This window comes from Mastomys coucha, unplaced genomic scaffold (assembly GCF_008632895.1).
Source record: "Mastomys coucha isolate ucsf_1 unplaced genomic scaffold, UCSF_Mcou_1 pScaffold16, whole genome shotgun sequence".
Lineage (NCBI taxonomy): Eukaryota > Metazoa > Chordata > Mammalia > Rodentia > Muridae > Mastomys > Mastomys coucha.
This window is the reverse complement of record NW_022196898.1, coordinates 45,782,753-45,800,833: the sequence shown is the minus strand read 5'-3', so window position 1 is coordinate 45,800,833 and position 18,081 is coordinate 45,782,753. Positions and strand designations below refer to the sequence as shown.

General features: G+C 45.7%; 1 protein-coding gene across 1 annotated transcript in view; it reads right to left on the bottom strand.

The window, feature by feature from the left end:
* Positions 1-18,081, bottom strand: part of Notch2 (notch receptor 2) — a 142,163-nt gene that overhangs the window by 71,903 nt on the left and 52,179 nt on the right. The window contains exons 3-4 of the mRNA XM_031374957.1: positions 10,356-10,615; positions 8,549-8,884 (exon numbers count right to left, since the gene is read on the bottom strand). Of these exons, the coding sequence (XP_031230817.1) occupies positions 8,549-8,884; positions 10,356-10,615 (596 nt within the window). The remainder of the gene's footprint in view (positions 1-8,548; positions 8,885-10,355; positions 10,616-18,081) is intronic.

Below are 18,081 nucleotides of genomic sequence, written 5' to 3'. Positions count from 1 at the left end.
GTCAGGGACACATAGGGGAGGCGGGTTGGGGGCATGGAGGGAAGGCCGGTTGGAGGCACATGGGGAGGTGGGTTGGGGGCACATAGAGAAGATCAACCAAATGAAATAGAAAAAGGAACCTGTGCTTTCACATGCTGATTTTAAGAAGGAATGAAAATACTTCAAGGACTTAAATTTTACCTAACTCGAAATAAAATATTTTAATGAATAAATAAATTGGAGGAGAAAACATTGTTGTAACAGCAAGATTTACATCCCTCCCCCTCACCTTTCTCTCTCTCTCTCTCTTTTCTTGGACAACAGGTCAGAGGATTCCAAAACTACATGAGTGACTTGGGTGGGAGGACACAGGCGAGACACTGAGCTTGAGGTAGGAAGAGCAGAGCTGAGTCACAGCGTCCGCACCTGAAGCTGTTCAACACGCGCAGCATTACCGTGTCTGAGTCAGGGCCAGCCAGTAGGTAAGGAGTCTGAACCCACCTGCCCGGCCTGTCTTTCTGGACTGGTAAGTGCCACATTGGGAACAGTCCTCCACGGTAACACAGGCTTTGGGAGAGGTGGCATTGTTAGTGACTAAAACTGCTAGCGTTCCAAACCTCCTGCTCCTCTCCATGTGAAGGCCACATTGCTTGTCTTCCACATGTTTGCAACTCTACAATACTACGCTCACCCTAACTGCTTAGAGGGTGGTTCTCTGTCATTGTCACTGAGCTTCTTTCCCTCCTTGTGTGACCAAACCTCTAAACTACCAAAGAGAAGCCCTGTCAGCTCGAAGAAGAGTGGCCAGTAAGTACGTTTTTAAGGAACTGTGTGACCAAACATTTGGATTCCCCAAAATATCTCTTACAGCTTTCCTCATTCAAACACTCACTGTGTTTTCTTACACTAGATACTGGGGTACCACAGAGTGGTAGGCAGAAGCCCTGGTTATGGGGTACAGACTCCAATCGTACCTTTGCTCCATTCTTTCTTTACCATAAGCTACTATGGACTCTACATCCGATTTGCTGGACTGAACCACTGGCTTGTTATCTGACTACGTGACAGTCACATAAATGAGTTTAAATCAAGTAGACAAAACCACAACCCAGAAATCACCTTACAGGAGGTAGAAATAATTAAAAGCTATAGAAGCATACACTTACACTTTTTAAAATTATCAAATTACTTCCATTTCTATTACATGAGTCTTACAAATGGACCAGTACACAAGAAGATGTGGAACTGCTAAAGCACACCCCTAAGTAATGATAAAGGGAGACTTCTGACCACACCTCTACCAGGCAGCCGTTGCAAATGAGAGCTTAGGACCATGCTCCTGAGTTGGGGATCTTCCTGAAGCCATTACTCAGCAAAGTTCAAGTTACGGTTTTCTTGGGCTGGCCTGCCACTAGGAGAACTTCTGTGGCCTGCTGATGCTAAGGAGCTTCTGAAGGTCATAGTCGTGGTTGGACTTTGTCAATTTGACACAGCTAGGACTAGAACTCTTAACTGAGAAGGTGCTCCCATGAGATTGGCATGTAAGCAGTCTGTGGGGCATTTTCCTGATTAATGATTTTGTGTGGGAGTGCCTAGCCCATGTGGCAGGTGCCACACTTAGACTGGCAGATACAGTCCATCAGAAAGCAGGCTGACCAGCCAGTGAGCAGCTTCCCTCTACAGCCTCTGTTCCAGTTCTGTCTTCAGGTCCCAGCCCTGGCTTTGTTTGATAGACAAGGATGTGGACGTATAAGCCAAGTAACCCTTTTCCTCCCTGACCTGCTCTTGGTGAGGGTGTTTCACCACAGCAACAGAAACCCTAAGAAAAGTATCATCTCCCTACCTTAGTCTCTCATGACGAAAGCTAAATAAATAGTGATGAATAAGGCAGCAGGCTAGTGGCAGTGCCCTTGTAGCTCAGCCAAAAAGAAAGGAAACTGGGACCTTGACATTATACTAGCTAGTGTTACAACTCATTGACTTTACCAACCATGGACAAATTAAGAAACAGCAACATTTCATCAAAACCATAGGAAGCAGGAAAGACAATGTTTGCATAGCTGATTATTCTCAACATAGTACTTTCTCATCAGTGGGTAAGCAGGGAAGAAGGAAATGAAGCAAAGAACGTGAATTTGGTTTGTTAAATACAGGCCCCAAGGTCAGACAAGGTCACTAAGGAGGACATGGCCCAGCCCCTCCACCTACATTGCTGCTAGAAGGATTCCCATGACCTGGCTCCAAATAGAAATGAGTTTGATGTGAAGAACACTTAAACTAACGAATCAGATGTCCATGAGTACAAGGGTGAACTTGGACTCACATACACATAAAAATTCATTCAAAAACACGTAAGAGGCCTAGATCAGAGGTTCTCAACCTATGGGTCAGGACCCCTTGTGAGGGTTACATATCAGAAATCCTGCATATCAGATATTTACATAAAGTTTCATGACAGTAGCAAAATTAGTTATGAAGTAGCAAAGAAATAATTTTATGGTTGGGGGTCAGTACAACATGAGGAACTGTATTAAAGGATTCACAGCATTAGGGAAGGTGGAGAACCATTGGCCCTAGATAAAGGTGCTAAAATTACACATACACTGGGGGAAATAGGAATGGATCTTTCAAACTTGAGTTAAGCAAAGCTTGCTTAAATATGGCCAAAACCACAGGCAGCAAGAGAAAAATAATGTTAGATCTCCTCAGAACATCTAAACAATGAGGGGATTGGGGGGGCAGCCCACAGAATGGGAGAAAGTGCCTGTGAGTCATATATACACTAAGACTTGGATCTAGAATGTATTTTTTAGAATTTAAATAACTTAATAAAAATTCAAATAACCCAATCACTAAATGATAAAGGCTCTCTCAATGGGCACACCCCCAGACAAGCACATAAATAATAAGCACAAGGACTACATCTTGTCACTGCAAGCCATCAGGGAAGCACAAATCGAAACAAAGAGATGGCTAACTTCACATCCATCTGGACTGCTGTAATCAAAATGGCAGACAGTGACAATGCAGCCACAGATGTGGGAGCAGGAATACAGATGTGGGAGCAGGAATACTATTTCCTACTGGTGGCCACGCCTAACAGTTAGCAGTACCATATGACTCAGCAACTCTACTCCCAGGTAGAGACCCACAGAACAGAATGCGGAGTCAAATGTCACCCACCTGAGAAGTACATGGTGGCAAGACTTTGCGATAGACTATCAGGCAGCAAGAAAAGGAAAGGCGTGTCAGTGCACTCTATCATGTTGTAGAGCATCAAAGCCACACTGAGTGAATAGGGCCAGACTGCCCACACAGTATGTTTCCATCTATATACAATGTCCACTGCAGGCAAAGAGAGTAACCAAGTCCACCAGCAGTCGCCCAGCACGAGAGGGAGTTAGGAAGAATGGGTGGCATATAACAGCCGGTATGTGGTTCTTCTGCAGCCTGAGAACATTATGAAATTGACTGTGGAGATGATGACACAAATCTGTAAGTCTAGTAAGAGCCTCAGAACTGTACATCTAAAAGAGGGAACTGTATGGTGTGTAAATTATATCTCAATAAACCTGTTAGTCTAGGGGAGGGTTCTTAAACATATGAGCTCATACTATTTTGCATCAAGAGGATTAGAGCATCCGCTGGCGATCATCTCCTTTAAGCCTCTTACACTTTAAATGCGGAAGCTGAGGGGAACTGGGCTGGGCTCACTACCCCAGAATTGCATGGCTGGTAAGCAGCATCCAGGAGGGAAGCAGAACATCACCCAGTACTCATCAGGCTGCCTATGAGACCCCAGAGCTTCCTTAGTCAAAAGTCTCAGATCTGAGCACACTCAAGCCATATTCATTCTTCCCCCAAATGAGGCATGCTTGATGCTTTTAAAATAGAGATGCAGAGACAAATAATCACATTAAAATACTAAAGATCTAGAACTCTTTCTGAAAAGGGCTAGCAAATTCTTGAAAGAAACTGTCCATCCAAAAGTGGCGGTGGACAGTAAGTTACAGCTAGCATTTCTTTAAAACCTCTCAAGTCTGAAGGAGGAGCAACGCACAGATCACATGAAGGAGTAGGTGGATGCGTCAGTCACTGAAGGGCTCCCACGACCACACTAAAGGAGTCCACTGCTGAAAGCCAACTCCAGTCCTCAAAAGGCCAAAAGGGGGAAATTAAGCTCAGAAGGGCCATTTCAAGACCATGCCGGGCAGTGGTGGTGCATGCCTTTAATCTCACCACTTGGGAGGCAGAGGCAGGTGGATTTCTGAGTTCAAGGCCAGCCTGGTCTATAGACTGAGTTTCAGGACAGCCAGGGCTACACAGAGAAACCCTGTCTTGAGAAACCAAAATCAAAAAAACCAAAAAACAAAAACAAAAAAGACTGTGCCTTTAGGAAACTGTGGGCCACCCTTTCAGTGAGGATGGAAAGCAGCTGGGAGAAGAGGAGAAGCAATGGGCTGACACTCAAGCCAGATTGAGAGACTTCAAGAACAATAGAAAGCATGGAAAGATGGGGATGTAGAACTGGACCAAAGCCAAGAGAAAAGCCATCTTTTTCCTGAAAAGAAATCTCACAAAGACGAAGCTGCAGGGTCAAAAATGTGCAAAAGAAGAGCACACACTCCTGAGTGTGAAGATGGCAGAGGGAACCGCTGCTGCAGGGTGTGATCAAAACATGCACGAGAAGAGCACACGCTCCTGAGTGTGAAGATGGCAGAGGGAACAGCTACTGGCTGTACTTCTGCTCTGCAACAACAGAGCACAGAGAAGACACACAAGTGTGAGGCCTTGACTGACGAGGAGATGACACAAACTTAGCCTGCACAGCAAACAGGCCCTGGCACCTTTATAAGAACAAGCTTTCACTGACAGCCATGGACAGACCAGACAGCATTCTGAGACATCACCATATAAAGAGAAGAGAAAAAAAAAGCCAGTACCTTACAGGACTCTCCATTCCAACTGTGAACATTTCTCTCAATGTTGCACAAACTGAACGACTTCTGTGGTATGAATTCCTTCCTCCTGGGTCAACACAGTAACTACAGTGCTCTCTGTAGGAAAACCTGCACCTTAACTGCACAAACAGAATCACTAACTTATGTGCTACTCCCCAACCTTCAGAACTGAAAACACTCAAAATCACTTTTATCCAGTATTAGAGTGTCCTTGGACAAAAGCAGCCAAACCTGAGGTGCAGGATTCCAGACAGGAAATGAGATCAGTTCCACCCACCATCCTGACATGAGTCTACACTCAGTCAGCCAGGCAAGTGTTGGTGGGCCTGTTCCATATGGGCCCTGTTTTCAGGTGTTTGGGACAGTGATCAATAAACAAAAACAAGGGTCCTGACCTTCAGTCGAGCTTGGGAACAACTGGCAATAACCAACAGGCATAATGAAGGAAATGACAGAGTACAAATCATACAGTAGACTCTAAGTGTCACAGAAAAAGAAAACAAAGACTTAGGCCAGGGCCAGTAATTATCGGGCTGGAGGGGAATGGCTATAATTTTAAATAGAGTGGTCAGAGTACAATTAGAAATGCAAAGACCTGCGCTGTAGCAGGAAACAGCAATGCAGGGAGGGGATGCAGGAGACCTTGTGCCTCGCTGACTCGGTTTCTCCACTGTGACAAATGAAATGATAATTCTATTAAGCTGGGGGTGCTAACACATAGAGATTCCTATTCTAGCAGCATGTCAATCCCCTGTCCAGAGCTGGGGTGAGGAACGGGGAATGAGAAGGGGACTACAGTAAGAAAGAACTGTGAAAAGCAAAGTCTAGGAGAGCTGAGAGAGCACTGCCCAAGCCTCTCCAGGGATGGAAGACAGCATGAGGCCTTCCACACTCTGGAAAAACCTACTTGCTCAAAGTGCTGGGCACCACCCACTCCTTCTATACACAGAAGGCAGTCATCTGTCTCAAATCACGCCGTCCCAAAAGACAAGCTCTAGTCCGGTGAACCCTCTGCTCTGTATGCCATATACCTGGGCTACTGCAAAAACAATACTAACTGCTTATAGTGGATAAGTAAACTACTTTTAATTTTAATCCAAACTGCTCAAAACTTTTACTGCCAAACACTCCAAAGCAGCCTCAGAAGCAGATGAGTAGTGTGACGGCCACCAGGTACACCAGATGCTGGCTTTGGAAATGACCTGCCTGGGTTCCAAGGGTCTGCTTCTATAGGTGGGATCAGCTGTGCAACTCTCAGTAAGTGACTTAACACGCCAGACTCTAGATACTTCTCCTGGAAAAACTCAAAAAATAATAGCTATCTCCAAAGAATTAGAGATGTGTGCACACACGTACACACTCCAAACACAGCATGGAATACAGCCAAATCTCCTTACTCCACCACTCCAGCCCTGGCAGTCCGCTGGCTGCGCAATCCCTGGTTATTTCCTTTCTCAAGGAGGAGCAGCGATTCTCATTTGACAAGCCTTTCCTGGACTCTCTCAGAATTCCCTGAGGTGCTTTATCGTGCCTAGTGGATAACAATGCAGAACAATGCGGGTGAATAATCACTCTCCCAGCTAAAGACTTCCTTTATTGACCTCTCTAACTTCCTGTCAATATCTTGCTGCCAAACCAGCCTCCTGTTCTAGGCAACTATTAAAAGCAATTTTCTTGAAACTGAAAATGGCACACGGCCCCCAGCCATAAATCACACTAACTTCAATTATGAGCCACTTGGGCCATTACATTAGATTATTAGAATGTCTGCAATATTAAAATATCTACAAAGGAAGTTGTTTATATTTCTATTTCTGTGTTTAGGTCCTAAAATGCAAACAAATCCAAGTGTAAAGAAAGATCTCTTAGTCTCTCCTTCTACATGATAATATAGGTGATAGCAATTCTTACTAAATGTTTATTTAACATCTAGAATGATAGTGGTAGCTATTCTTGGCTAAGTGGCTGACTTGACTTAGGGTTCTGACATGCTGCTCACTGTGGCACGGGCATAGCAGTCTCTGGGGCACAGAAGAAGGTCAGTAAAGTTTTACCAAATTAAACCAACAGACTGGGTCTAGAGCAGCGATTCTCAAGCTGTTGGTTGCAACCCCTTTGTGGTCGAGTATCAGATAACTCTGCACACCAGATATTTACATTACGGTTCATAACAGTAGCAAAGCTACAGTTATGAAATAGCAAGAAAACAATTGTATGGCTGCGGTCATCATAGCATGAGGAACTGGACTCAAGGGTTGCAGCATGAGGAAGGCTCGGAACCACTGATCTAAAGAAGGGCTTAATGATGAAGAGCACTTGCTGGTCTTGGTGAGGATCCAAGTTCAGTTCCCAGCACCCACATGGTGGCTCACAACTACCTGTAACTCCAGTTTCAGGGACTACAATGCCCTCTTCTGACCTCTCTGGCTACGAGGCACACATGTGGTGTACAGACATATATGTAGTCAAAACACTCTTAAACATAAAATAAATAAATCAAAAAAAGTTTCAAATAAACTGTCATTTGGTTTTATACTAAGGATTGACCTATGACCTTTAAGCTCCTAAAGATGAAACACACAAGCCCATTATATGTGAGCCATATCCTCAACACCAGAATCTAGGATTCCCACTCCAAGAGTGGGTGAACAACTTCTTTTTGAGGCAATCCTGCTTATTTCGCACATTACACACACACCCCCCACACAGTTCTCTCTTTTGTTTTTGTGCTAAGGGTATTTGTATAAAAACAGAATCTTTGTTGCTTAGTAATTCATCTGCTCCAGCTGCCTGTGCTCTGTTCCCAATCAAAATTCTTGCCTTTCAGCATCCTCATTACTTTTATATAGAGTGAAGTGAGCTGGTCAGGCTTGCTCCTCTCTTCCTCTAGGGATCACCAGGCTCTGGGCCCCCAAACACAACTCCTCTGTGCTTCGGAGTTGGATTGTGTGTACCTATGTGTACCTAGGGCCCTGAGCGGCCAAGAGAATGGCAAAGTGCTGTGCCTTAGTTTCTCCCACAATGTCAATCAGAGCTTGTCAGAAAAACGCCCTGGTTAACAGAAGAGCTTCTTTCAAAAGTCTCCAGCTTGAAGGTGGGGAGGGCCACCCTCATGTCAAGGTGAAGGGTCAACTCCTACGTCAAGGTGGGAAGGGCTACCTCCTCCCAAGTCAAGGAGGGGATCCAGGAGAGGTAACTATTCTGGGGGGGTGGCAACACATAAAAGAGAGCTGACCCTCTTGTCTTGGCGTGGATTAGGCTTATAGTGCTTACTAAACACACACACACACACACCCGGTGTGTGGTTTTGTCTTCCCCACTCCAGATCTGCCTGGCCCTTTCTTGGATCTGTTTCTCCGAAAGGGACCATAAACAATTTCCTAAGCACCCGTCGCCATAAACTCTAATGTTAAATTACCCCCTGCTCTACTTATGGACCACGGTGAGCCCATAAAACCCCCTCCCTCACCAGCAACCCACCCCACACAAAGCTCTCACTTACCCTATCCCCTGCTTTCTTCCTAAAGGAGGCTCTGAGCCTCGCACACCCTCCACCTTTATCCTAAGGTTGGTTTGTCCCCACTCCCAAAGCCAAGAAAGCTCCTCACCTGGCAGGCAGTTGCATTCAAAAGTGAAGTCGCCAGTTTGACGGCAGGTGCCTCCATTGACACAGGGCGAGGGTGCACAGGGCACATAAGGGCTGTCACAGTGCTGACCTGTGAAGCCCTGGGGACATTGGCATCTGTAGGAACCAGGAAAGTTGAGGCAGGTGCCACCATGTTGGCAGCGTCCTGGAATGTCACACTCGTTGATATCAGCTTCACACTTGTGTCCTGTGAGGCCTGCAGGGCATGTGCAGGAGAACTGGTTGGCCACAGACGTACAGGTGCTTCCATTTTCGCAGGGATGAGACAGGCAGGCATCTGTCCACTGACACTGCTTCCCTAAAGGAAGGGTAACAGAACTCAGTACCACTCACAGAGGGAGCCAGGCCTACACTCAGCAGCTCCCTCTCCCAGCTAGCGAACCACAACCTGCTTACATGGAGGTTCTACAGAGCATAGCAGTGTCACCTGAAGCTCTGCAAACAAATGGTGTTTTTCAGATGCTCCCTGAGGCCTTGAGATGAGACTCAAAGACTTGGGGGACAGGGCACATGGAGCCAGGCCGTCAGGATTCCCTTAGTCCTGCGGCCTGGGGTCTGGATCCACCTGCCCTCCTAGCTCCGGTCACTGCTGGAGCAGCTCCTCAGCTGGGAACACCTCTCATTTACCTGCTGTTGACAACTCTGCCCAATAGCTGCCACCTCTTCAAACCATCCTTGATGCTCACCCAGTGCTGTCTCCTCCCACCCATGCCAGCCCCCATAGCAACAAAGCTGGGAACCCACAGCAGGCTCTCAATCATGTCTGCGGACGAAGAAAACATGCATTTTCCACTCTATATGGTTACTTAGTTGAGTACTTCTCAGAGGAACAAGATCATGTTTCTTCAAACACAACAGATGAAGTCTAATTTTCTGAGCACTCTGTTCAATTTGGCTTATAGATTCATAGAATCATTGGTTTAGTGTCTCCAACAGGGAACAAGATGACAAACCATTCTCCTTTTCTCAGTAAGTTGAAGGGAGAAGAAGAGTTCAAGAAACCGGAAAAGCCAGTTCCTGAGAGTCTAAGCCAATACTTCAAGGTATCTGACCCTTTCTCCTTCTCCTCCTCTGCCCCTTCAAACACTCCAAAGGCAGAGGACACACTGGCTGCTCATCCTACAAATTAAAATATTCCCGGTGCCTCAATATAAAAAATGTTTTAGAATATTATTCTTGAATTATTTTCTTTCCGTACTATATAAAGGATCTCACATATTTTATGTCCTCTTAATCATATTTTTAACCTTTCACTTGCTTAAAATAGCTAATATTTATCTATTAACAGATTTTTTTAAGTGTCCCTGAGCCTTTCCCCATATTCCAACTTGCACTATAACGCTAAATGTACGCTGGAGTTGGGGACCCCGATGTGGGAGTTTAAATGAGAAATATCCGTCAAATGTTCAAACACCTAAACAGCTGGCCGTGCTGTCTGGGGAGGTCCCAGAATTGTTAGGAGACAGAGCCCCTACTGCAGCAAGCACAGAGATGAGGGCAGGCTGGGAGCTGAGCTGCTTGCCTATCTGTGGTTGAAAACTGACCAGCCAATTTTCTGACAGGGTGCAGCCCTGCCCACCTCCACTCCCACCCCCACCGCCCATGCCTTCCTAGCTACTATGTATCCTTCCTCTAGAAACCAAATAAACCATCCTCGGAGATGCTGTGATCCAAGTGTTCTCTCACAGGGTGAGGCACTAAGGACGAAACGTGCACAGTTCAGGTCACCACAGAGACGGGAAAGCACAGGCTCCAGCCGAACCCATTACCTGTGAAGCCGACTTGGCAGGTACACTCGTAGGTGTCCCAGCTGAGCATGTGGCAGGTACCCCCATTCTGACAGGGGCGGGACACAAAGCAGGGGTGAGAGGTCGAGTACTGGCAGTCCTCTCCTGTGAACCCTGGAGCACATCGGCAGGTGGCTTTCCCCAACATGCCCTGTGGCACACAAGTACCACCATTCTGACAGCGGTTTTTCTCACAGGGGTCTCGATGTTGGCAATATTCTCCCAAGAAGCCCTCTGGACATCTGTATTAAGAAAAAACAAATTCCATGAAAAACACCTGATTTCTTGTGAGTCCAAACACCAGAAAATGATGTTGTACATGCAAGAAAATATTCAAGTGTGAACAAAGACATGTAAAGATACAACCTACAAACTTCCTGACTGCAGGAGTGGTGCTCAGAGAACTTACAAGATCTCCAAGCCCCTTGAGTCCTGGCAGGTAACAGAATACCACACGGGTGACCCAGCAGGGTCTACTACAGCCAGTCATGACCCTTCCTCAAGGTAAAATATACCCACCACATGGGTCTACCAGCACAGGCTGAGATGGTCTCCTTACACAGTGCTGTGCAGACCTGCCTCCTTTGTGGCCGTAACTTTCCCATTCTGATGAGGCAGTGGACAGAACTAAGACGCTCTCATGATAACAAGTACACTGAACCCTCCAGACTTCCCGGTTCACATATAGCTGCCCTCATGGGTTCCTTCTCAACTCTGTTCTGCACACGGCTCTCTGGGTTCCGTTCAGGTAGCTAAGTCGGACACGGAGGAGAAAAGGAAGGTTTAGGGAAGGTTCAAAGAGCCATCTTAAATGTTGATAAATAAGCAAATGAAAAACTGGGTATTGTTAAGAATGCATAGGAAATCTCAAGTACCACATAAACAACTGTGTATGGCAGGGAAAAAAATTCAAGAATAACACCCTAACCGAGCTTGATGACACGCACCTGCAATCCCAGGACTTGGGAGGTTCAAAGCCATCCTAGGCCACACACTCAAATCAAGGCCAGTCAGGATTGCATGAGATTCTGCTTCAAAACAACTTTTTCCCATATTTTCCAATTAGATCATTGAGAAGTCGTTCCTCTAGTTTATAAGACACCTAGGCACCCCAAACCACACATATCACTTATAGAAATATTCTGCAAACAGCCTCGGAAAGGATGGGACCACTAACGACTACGGAACAAGAACACAAAGGCTGAGCTTCTAACTATAAGGTGTGCTGCTTGGCTGGGACCCTGGTTACCTGAGTGACCAGTTTGTCAATTTTACTTTATGGAGGACAGGAGAATGACATAGAAGCCTGTTTCACTACTACCTAAAACATCTTTAAACCCCTTCACCCTCAAAGCCAGCTCCTGTTATGTCTTCTCCGATGACTGGAAGCATTGAATTCTTGTCTGCTTTTACCAAACACACCAAAGACACCTCATTAGCCATAAGGCTTTTGAGAAAATGAAGAAGGCATGAAACCAGGGAACTAAGACAGCATGTTCAGAAGAATTGCGCAGTGGCTATAATGACTGGTGGGGAAAATAGCTGGTAAACAGGGACAGTGTGGTGATGTAATCAGCTAACGCCTCCTGCCCCTTCCCAGAACTGTACACAGTAGTGTAGAGGGGGAGGAGCAGACAGGGCTCTCGAGCTCCTTCACCAGTAAGTCGCTCTCCAGACATGCAGGGAGCAGAGTTCACAGAGGTGAAACCAACAGACTGGCTGTGGACAGTGAGTGTGCTTCAGAAGGGCAGAGGTCTTGTCAAGAGTCCAGGTGTCGGGGCTGAGAGATGGCTCGTGGTTAAGAGCATTCTGTTCTTAAAAGGACCTAAGTTTGGTTCCCAGCACCCCACATCAAGCAACTCACAAGCGCCTGAAACTCCAGCTCGAGTAGAACCCAATGCCTCTGGCTTCCCTGCCCTCACATGTACATACAGAGATACACACAGACATAGAGTGAAAAATAAATTAGTTAATTGGAAGAAGAGTCTAGGCTTTGGGCTGCCTCTCTCTCCTCACTGACATCTTAAATAGTTAAAAAGGCCACTTACACTGTGCCACTGTGTGAGAACCAGGCAAACTCAAGTATGTGAAAAAAAATATTATAAGCACTAAAATGCTCAGCAAATAAAAACCATTTTTCTCTCCATGCGTGCTGAGGAAAATATGATGCCATATCCAAATCACAGCTTGCTTTGACAATAGGCTGTGAAGCTTGGCTGGATTTCTTTTTTCTTAAATAGAGGCACTGAGAACACCAGTGTGGCGTGGCTAAAATTAACCCTGCGAGGGATTATTAAAAGCACTTGCAGCTTATTCAAGAAATGTGTTGTGGAAGATGCTAAGAAGCTGTGTCCCACCTCCCACTCACAGCAGCAGCCTCTGGGCAGCACGCCTGTTGGTCTTCCAGGGTGGGAACCATGCACCGTGTGAATAATGGTGTGCCCTGTACACCCGGGTGGGCTCTGCCCAGCTTCTGCTGCTCAACTGTTGCACCACCCCCAGCGCTGCCATGTGGCACCGGCTGAGAAAATGCAAACTCATTTAAATGTCAACATCATGAACATACAATGAGAACAAGGTCCCCAGGAAAACAGAAATGGATCAACAGGAAAGTTCTAGGACCTCCGAGATGCATTTCTGAATTCTCTGTTTCTAGGGTCTAATCCAAATAGCCATTCCCTACCAAGTATAGAAAATAAGTTTCCACTAAGTAGATCATCATGTTTAAGAAGATGTCCACAGTGAAAAAGCAACAAAGAATCCTTAGGGTCTGGTGTGACCTGTTTCTGTATGACCTATAAACCATGAATGGTCTTTACATTTGTAGATGCTTGAAAAACTTAAAAAGTCGTATTTTGTGGCACTTGGAAAAGATATAAATTCCCATTTCCAAATCCATAAATAGTCAACGTTGGAGTGCTGCCAGGCTTGCTCATTTGCAGATGGCCATGGCTGCCACAACAACAGAGTAGAATATTTGCAGCGAGACCACATGGCCCACAAAAATATTTAGTCCCTGGAACTTTGCAGAAGTTTGCCAACTCCTCAGTAGAGAAGACGTGGAGCCTATTAATAGCATCCAATATGCTTATTAATCATGACATTAATGAAGACAAAGAATACTCTACTAGTTTAGTACAAAAAAATACTAAACTCATTCATTAACTGTTAGAGCAAACCCTTAGCAAATACTGACTGTGTGCCAGGCGATTTTTTTTTCCTAGTAGTCATGGATACACATAGGTTCAGCATCCAAGAATTCAACCAACCATAGGTCAAAAATGTCTGCCAAGTGGGGGCAAGATGGTGTCTGCACTAGCCACGTTCACTGAATAAAAAAAATACTTCATCAGGCCGGAAGATAGCTCAGCAGCTAGAAACACTGACTATTCTTTCAGAAGTCCTGAGTTCAATTCCCAGCAACCACATGGTGGCTCACAACCATCTGTAAAGTAGTCAGATGTCCTCTTCTGGTGTGTCTGAGACAGCTACAATATAAAATAAATAAATAATTCTAAAAAAGAAAAAATACTATGTAACTTTATCCAAAGGCTCTGTGGGATTCCTGGAGCCAATACCCAGCTGATTGAGGAACAACTGTGCTGGAAAAACCTCTGTGCACATGGATGTAAAGTCTAACAATGACGTAAAAGATACATTAGGCAGAAGGAAAGATAAAGGGGGAAGGGATGTGGGCATGGAGCAATGTCTCAGCAGCTGAGAGCACAGACTGCGCTTGTCAGGGACCTGGGCTATGCGCTAGCACCCACAGAGCGGCTCATTACTGTAACTCCAGTTCCAAGGACCCAGCACCATACTCTGGGGGAAAGAGGCAATTCAACTTTAAGTACAAAAACCTGAGACAGCTGACTGAGGAGAAAGTGTGTGAGGCAAAGGGACACGGAGCACCAAGGCCCTAAGGGTTGAAGCAACCCTAGCTTATCCAAGGGACGGCCAGGGACCCTGTACTGCCACACCTAAGGGCGTAAGGAGGAACAACAGAGGGGAGCTGCTAGCTGGCAAGGACATGGAGCCCTTACTCCGGTGCAGGGTCAGGGTTCTCCGCTGAGTCTCTGGGATGATACACAGCAGTGAGGCCTCTAGTGAGGCCCATAGGCAGAACCACCACCTCTCTTTGTACGAAACTAGACTTACTTATTGGTGAAGACCTGATTTCCTACTGAAAATGTCCTGGGTTTACCATCTCTCTGTGTTTGCCTTTGTGTTTACCTTAAAATATATGCAGGTCTCTGCTAACCTGCCTTTTCAACTAAGGCCCTGCTGCCTTTGCTTCTACAAAGGTGTAACCATGTACAAACAAGCTTCTCCAACTCTGCGCAGACAGTCCTCTCTTCCCATCCATACCTCGGTTCTCAGAACACAGCCTGCAACCCAGCAGGCTCCACCATCACCTTCTGAGAGTGCAGACTTGGTCAGGCTTAGCTGACATTTCTCTGCTCACTGTAAGGGAGTCCCCATTCCCACTGGAAGCTCTGTGGGTCACTTCCTGCACCATCTGGAATGTGACCATGTCTCTCAAAAGGCCTGGCAAAGTTACTCTACCTTTTTCCTCTCCCATCATGGTCATTTTCTTTTCTTTCTTTTCTTTTCTTCTTTAAGATTTATTTATTATTATATCTAAGTACACTATAGCTGTCTTCAGAAGGGGGCATCAGATCTCATTACAGATGGTCGTGAGCCACCATGTGGTTGCTGGGAATTGAACTCAGGACTTTTGGAAGAGCAGTCAGTGCTCTTAACCACTGAGCCATCGCTCCAGCCCCTCAAGCACACACACTGCTCTTCTCTCTACTATACATTTAATGTTTGTCGTTTTGCAATGATTTAAACACAACAGACTCCAAAGGACCACACTCTAGGGCACCCGTTTAGCTTTCTAAGCCATTCACCTATCATACTACATCCTGCCAATGACTTAAAGACAAACATTAGGAAAAGATCATCTTCCCATGAAACTTTCAGCTCTTCCAATTTTCTAGGGGTCATAATTTAATCACTTGAAGTTATACATAATTGCTGTGTCTATCAAGTCCTGTTAAGCGAATTCCTGTAACGCTTATCACTCGTGTTCACAGTTTCCCTCTTGATAGCAGTTCAGATCATCTTTAAGGCCTCGGGCCAGACATCTTGCTGCTGGCTCTTTTCCCACCTCCATGCATCCCTGAATAGCAGAACCTTAAGGCACCGTAAGGTGATTTCTATCAAATGCCATAAGCAGTTCTAAACTATTCCTAAGAGGCAATAACTAGCCCCTGCTTGCAGCAACACGCACCAATGGCAGGCCCTCCCTACATTTACTACACCTGCATTACTAAGTGTTCATTTGCTGCTGCTGAGCCTGACCCCAGGACCAGCCGCCTGGACTGCAGAGCTGGCTCACCATGGACTCTGAAGCATAGTACTGGCCCTCTCTCTTGTGACACAGACTCGGCATGAGTGTCTGCCCTCCCGGGGTCTTCACATCATCATAGTACTAAGAACACTATGCAGCAAACTGTAAATGTTGTGTACTTGTTAAGTCAAACTACTAGCTTGCGGCTTCTGCAGTCTTTGGTCTTTCCATTATAAGATACATCTTTCTCTAAAATTCTAACACACGCGCACACACACACACACACACCACACCACCACCACACATGGTAACTCAAAGCATATATTCATACTAGCATTCTTCATATAAAAAAATGTTCATTCCTATGTCCATGCCAGCATGACTCATAACAGCCCAAATACCCATCACCTGATGAGTTGAGAAATAAAAGCTATTATATCCCCACCATAAAATATTATTTGTCCATGAAAAAGGATGGACTCCTGTCACATTCTACAACATTGGAAATATTATGCTAAGAAAAAGATGGCAGAACCAGACAGCCACAGGTATGATTCTGTCCTTAGAGATGAGCACAGCAGGCAGATCCACAGACACAGGCAGATGCTTGCTGCCTGGTCCTCATGCCTACATCCATTAACTATTACTTAAAAGTCTACTGTTAATGACACAAAAGAATCTACTGTTCATTTCGCATGCACACGGTAGAACAGGGTGAAGGCAGGAAAGAGAGAAAAGCAGTAGAAAAGAGTCCATCTGAAAGGATTCCTTTACAGGCCCCCTCCTTGAAACAGCCAGCCAGGCCCTGCCTCTTACAGGCCTAGATTCTTGACATGAGGCAGGGGCAGGGATGGCAGTTCCTACCTATAGTCTATCTGCAATGGTTGCAGCTCAGGCTGTCTCCCCAGTAATACAGGGCAGAAAAATTTCCCAAGTGAATAGCCACCCATCGAGAGAAAAGCCAAAAGCAATGAGAAGCTCTGTCAGCTCCAAAATGGGTGAAGTCTGAGAAGGAAACAAACCTCTCTTCCAACTAAACACCAGAGTTTGCTCACCCCACTTTCCTCACCAAATGTTCCAGCAGCAGGGTGAGCCCAAATTGTGCCCAGGCTGTACTGCGACCCTTTTGTTTTTGTTTTTAGGAGTTTTATTTTTACTTTTGGTGAGGATTTGGTCATTAAAAACAACAACAAAGTGGGGCCCCACCACACACAAGAGGGAGGGGCATTCTTCACACAACAGCAATTTCAAAATCGTGAGTTTTCAAAAACTGTGCAGAATGTGGAATGGAGGGGAAATGTCTCCTGTGGGCTGATCGCAGTGCAGCTGCTCCTCATTAAAGCTCCTCTTGACTCCCTCTGGGCTAGTTTCCAGCAGAAAATTCTTTAAACAGAACTCAACTTTCAGCCCACTTTCTTCTTGCTCTGGGCCTCTCAGCCCTCCACTCTGCAGCAGCAGCCAGCCTCCACTAAGCTCAGGACAGGACGGTCATTAAGGTAAATGGGGGTTGGGGGCTAACAGAACCCACAAACCAAATTAAACACTGGTCAGTAACAAAGGTCTATAGTTTGACGGGCCCCAAATCAGTCTGTTCTTTCCTGTGACCATGATGCCAGCCAGGTTTCCTGCCACCACCACCCACCCCTACCCGTTCCTGTTCCCCTGTTAAAGCAGATAAAAGTAATTGCTAACAGGCAAAGCTAGTGTAACCAGTGAAAGTTCCCATTTAACTTTCAATTCCCAAAGGCAGGCTGAAAACATCTAGGTGCCCCAAAGCCTTCGGACTCCAGTCTAAATGCCTCCACGGCACTCCCTGCAGGCCACAGGGTAACCTGATGTGTCCCTCTGTTCAAGAACTTCAGCCCCACATCTCGCTAGACCATCAACCCCTTAATTCTATGACTCTATGCAAAAGTAACTAACTGGGTTGTGCTCACTGCTGACTGTTTTGTTGTTGGTGTTTGGGCTTTTTTTTTTGTTTGTTTTGTTTTGTTTTGTTTTGTTTTAGGCACAGACTTCAGTTAACTTCCTAGTAATAGGAGAAAATGGAAGTTGCTTTATCATATGCATTTTCCCACAATCCCCACTCCTACTCATTCCCCCCTGCTACTTCAAAAAAGAAAGGGAAATAAAGAAAAAAGAGAGAAAGAAACAGTATACCTTACTCAGTAAGAAGGGGAAGTGCTGGTGTGCAGTGGAGCCCCAAACGGGCTGTTTGTGGTAAAACATGCTTTCTAGGGCCTTCTTGGTTTGATGTAAAGGAAACAAAGACCAGAATATAATCAACCTTACACACACATACATTCTCTCTCTCTCACAAACACACCCACATTCTCTCTCTCTCTCTCTCTCTCT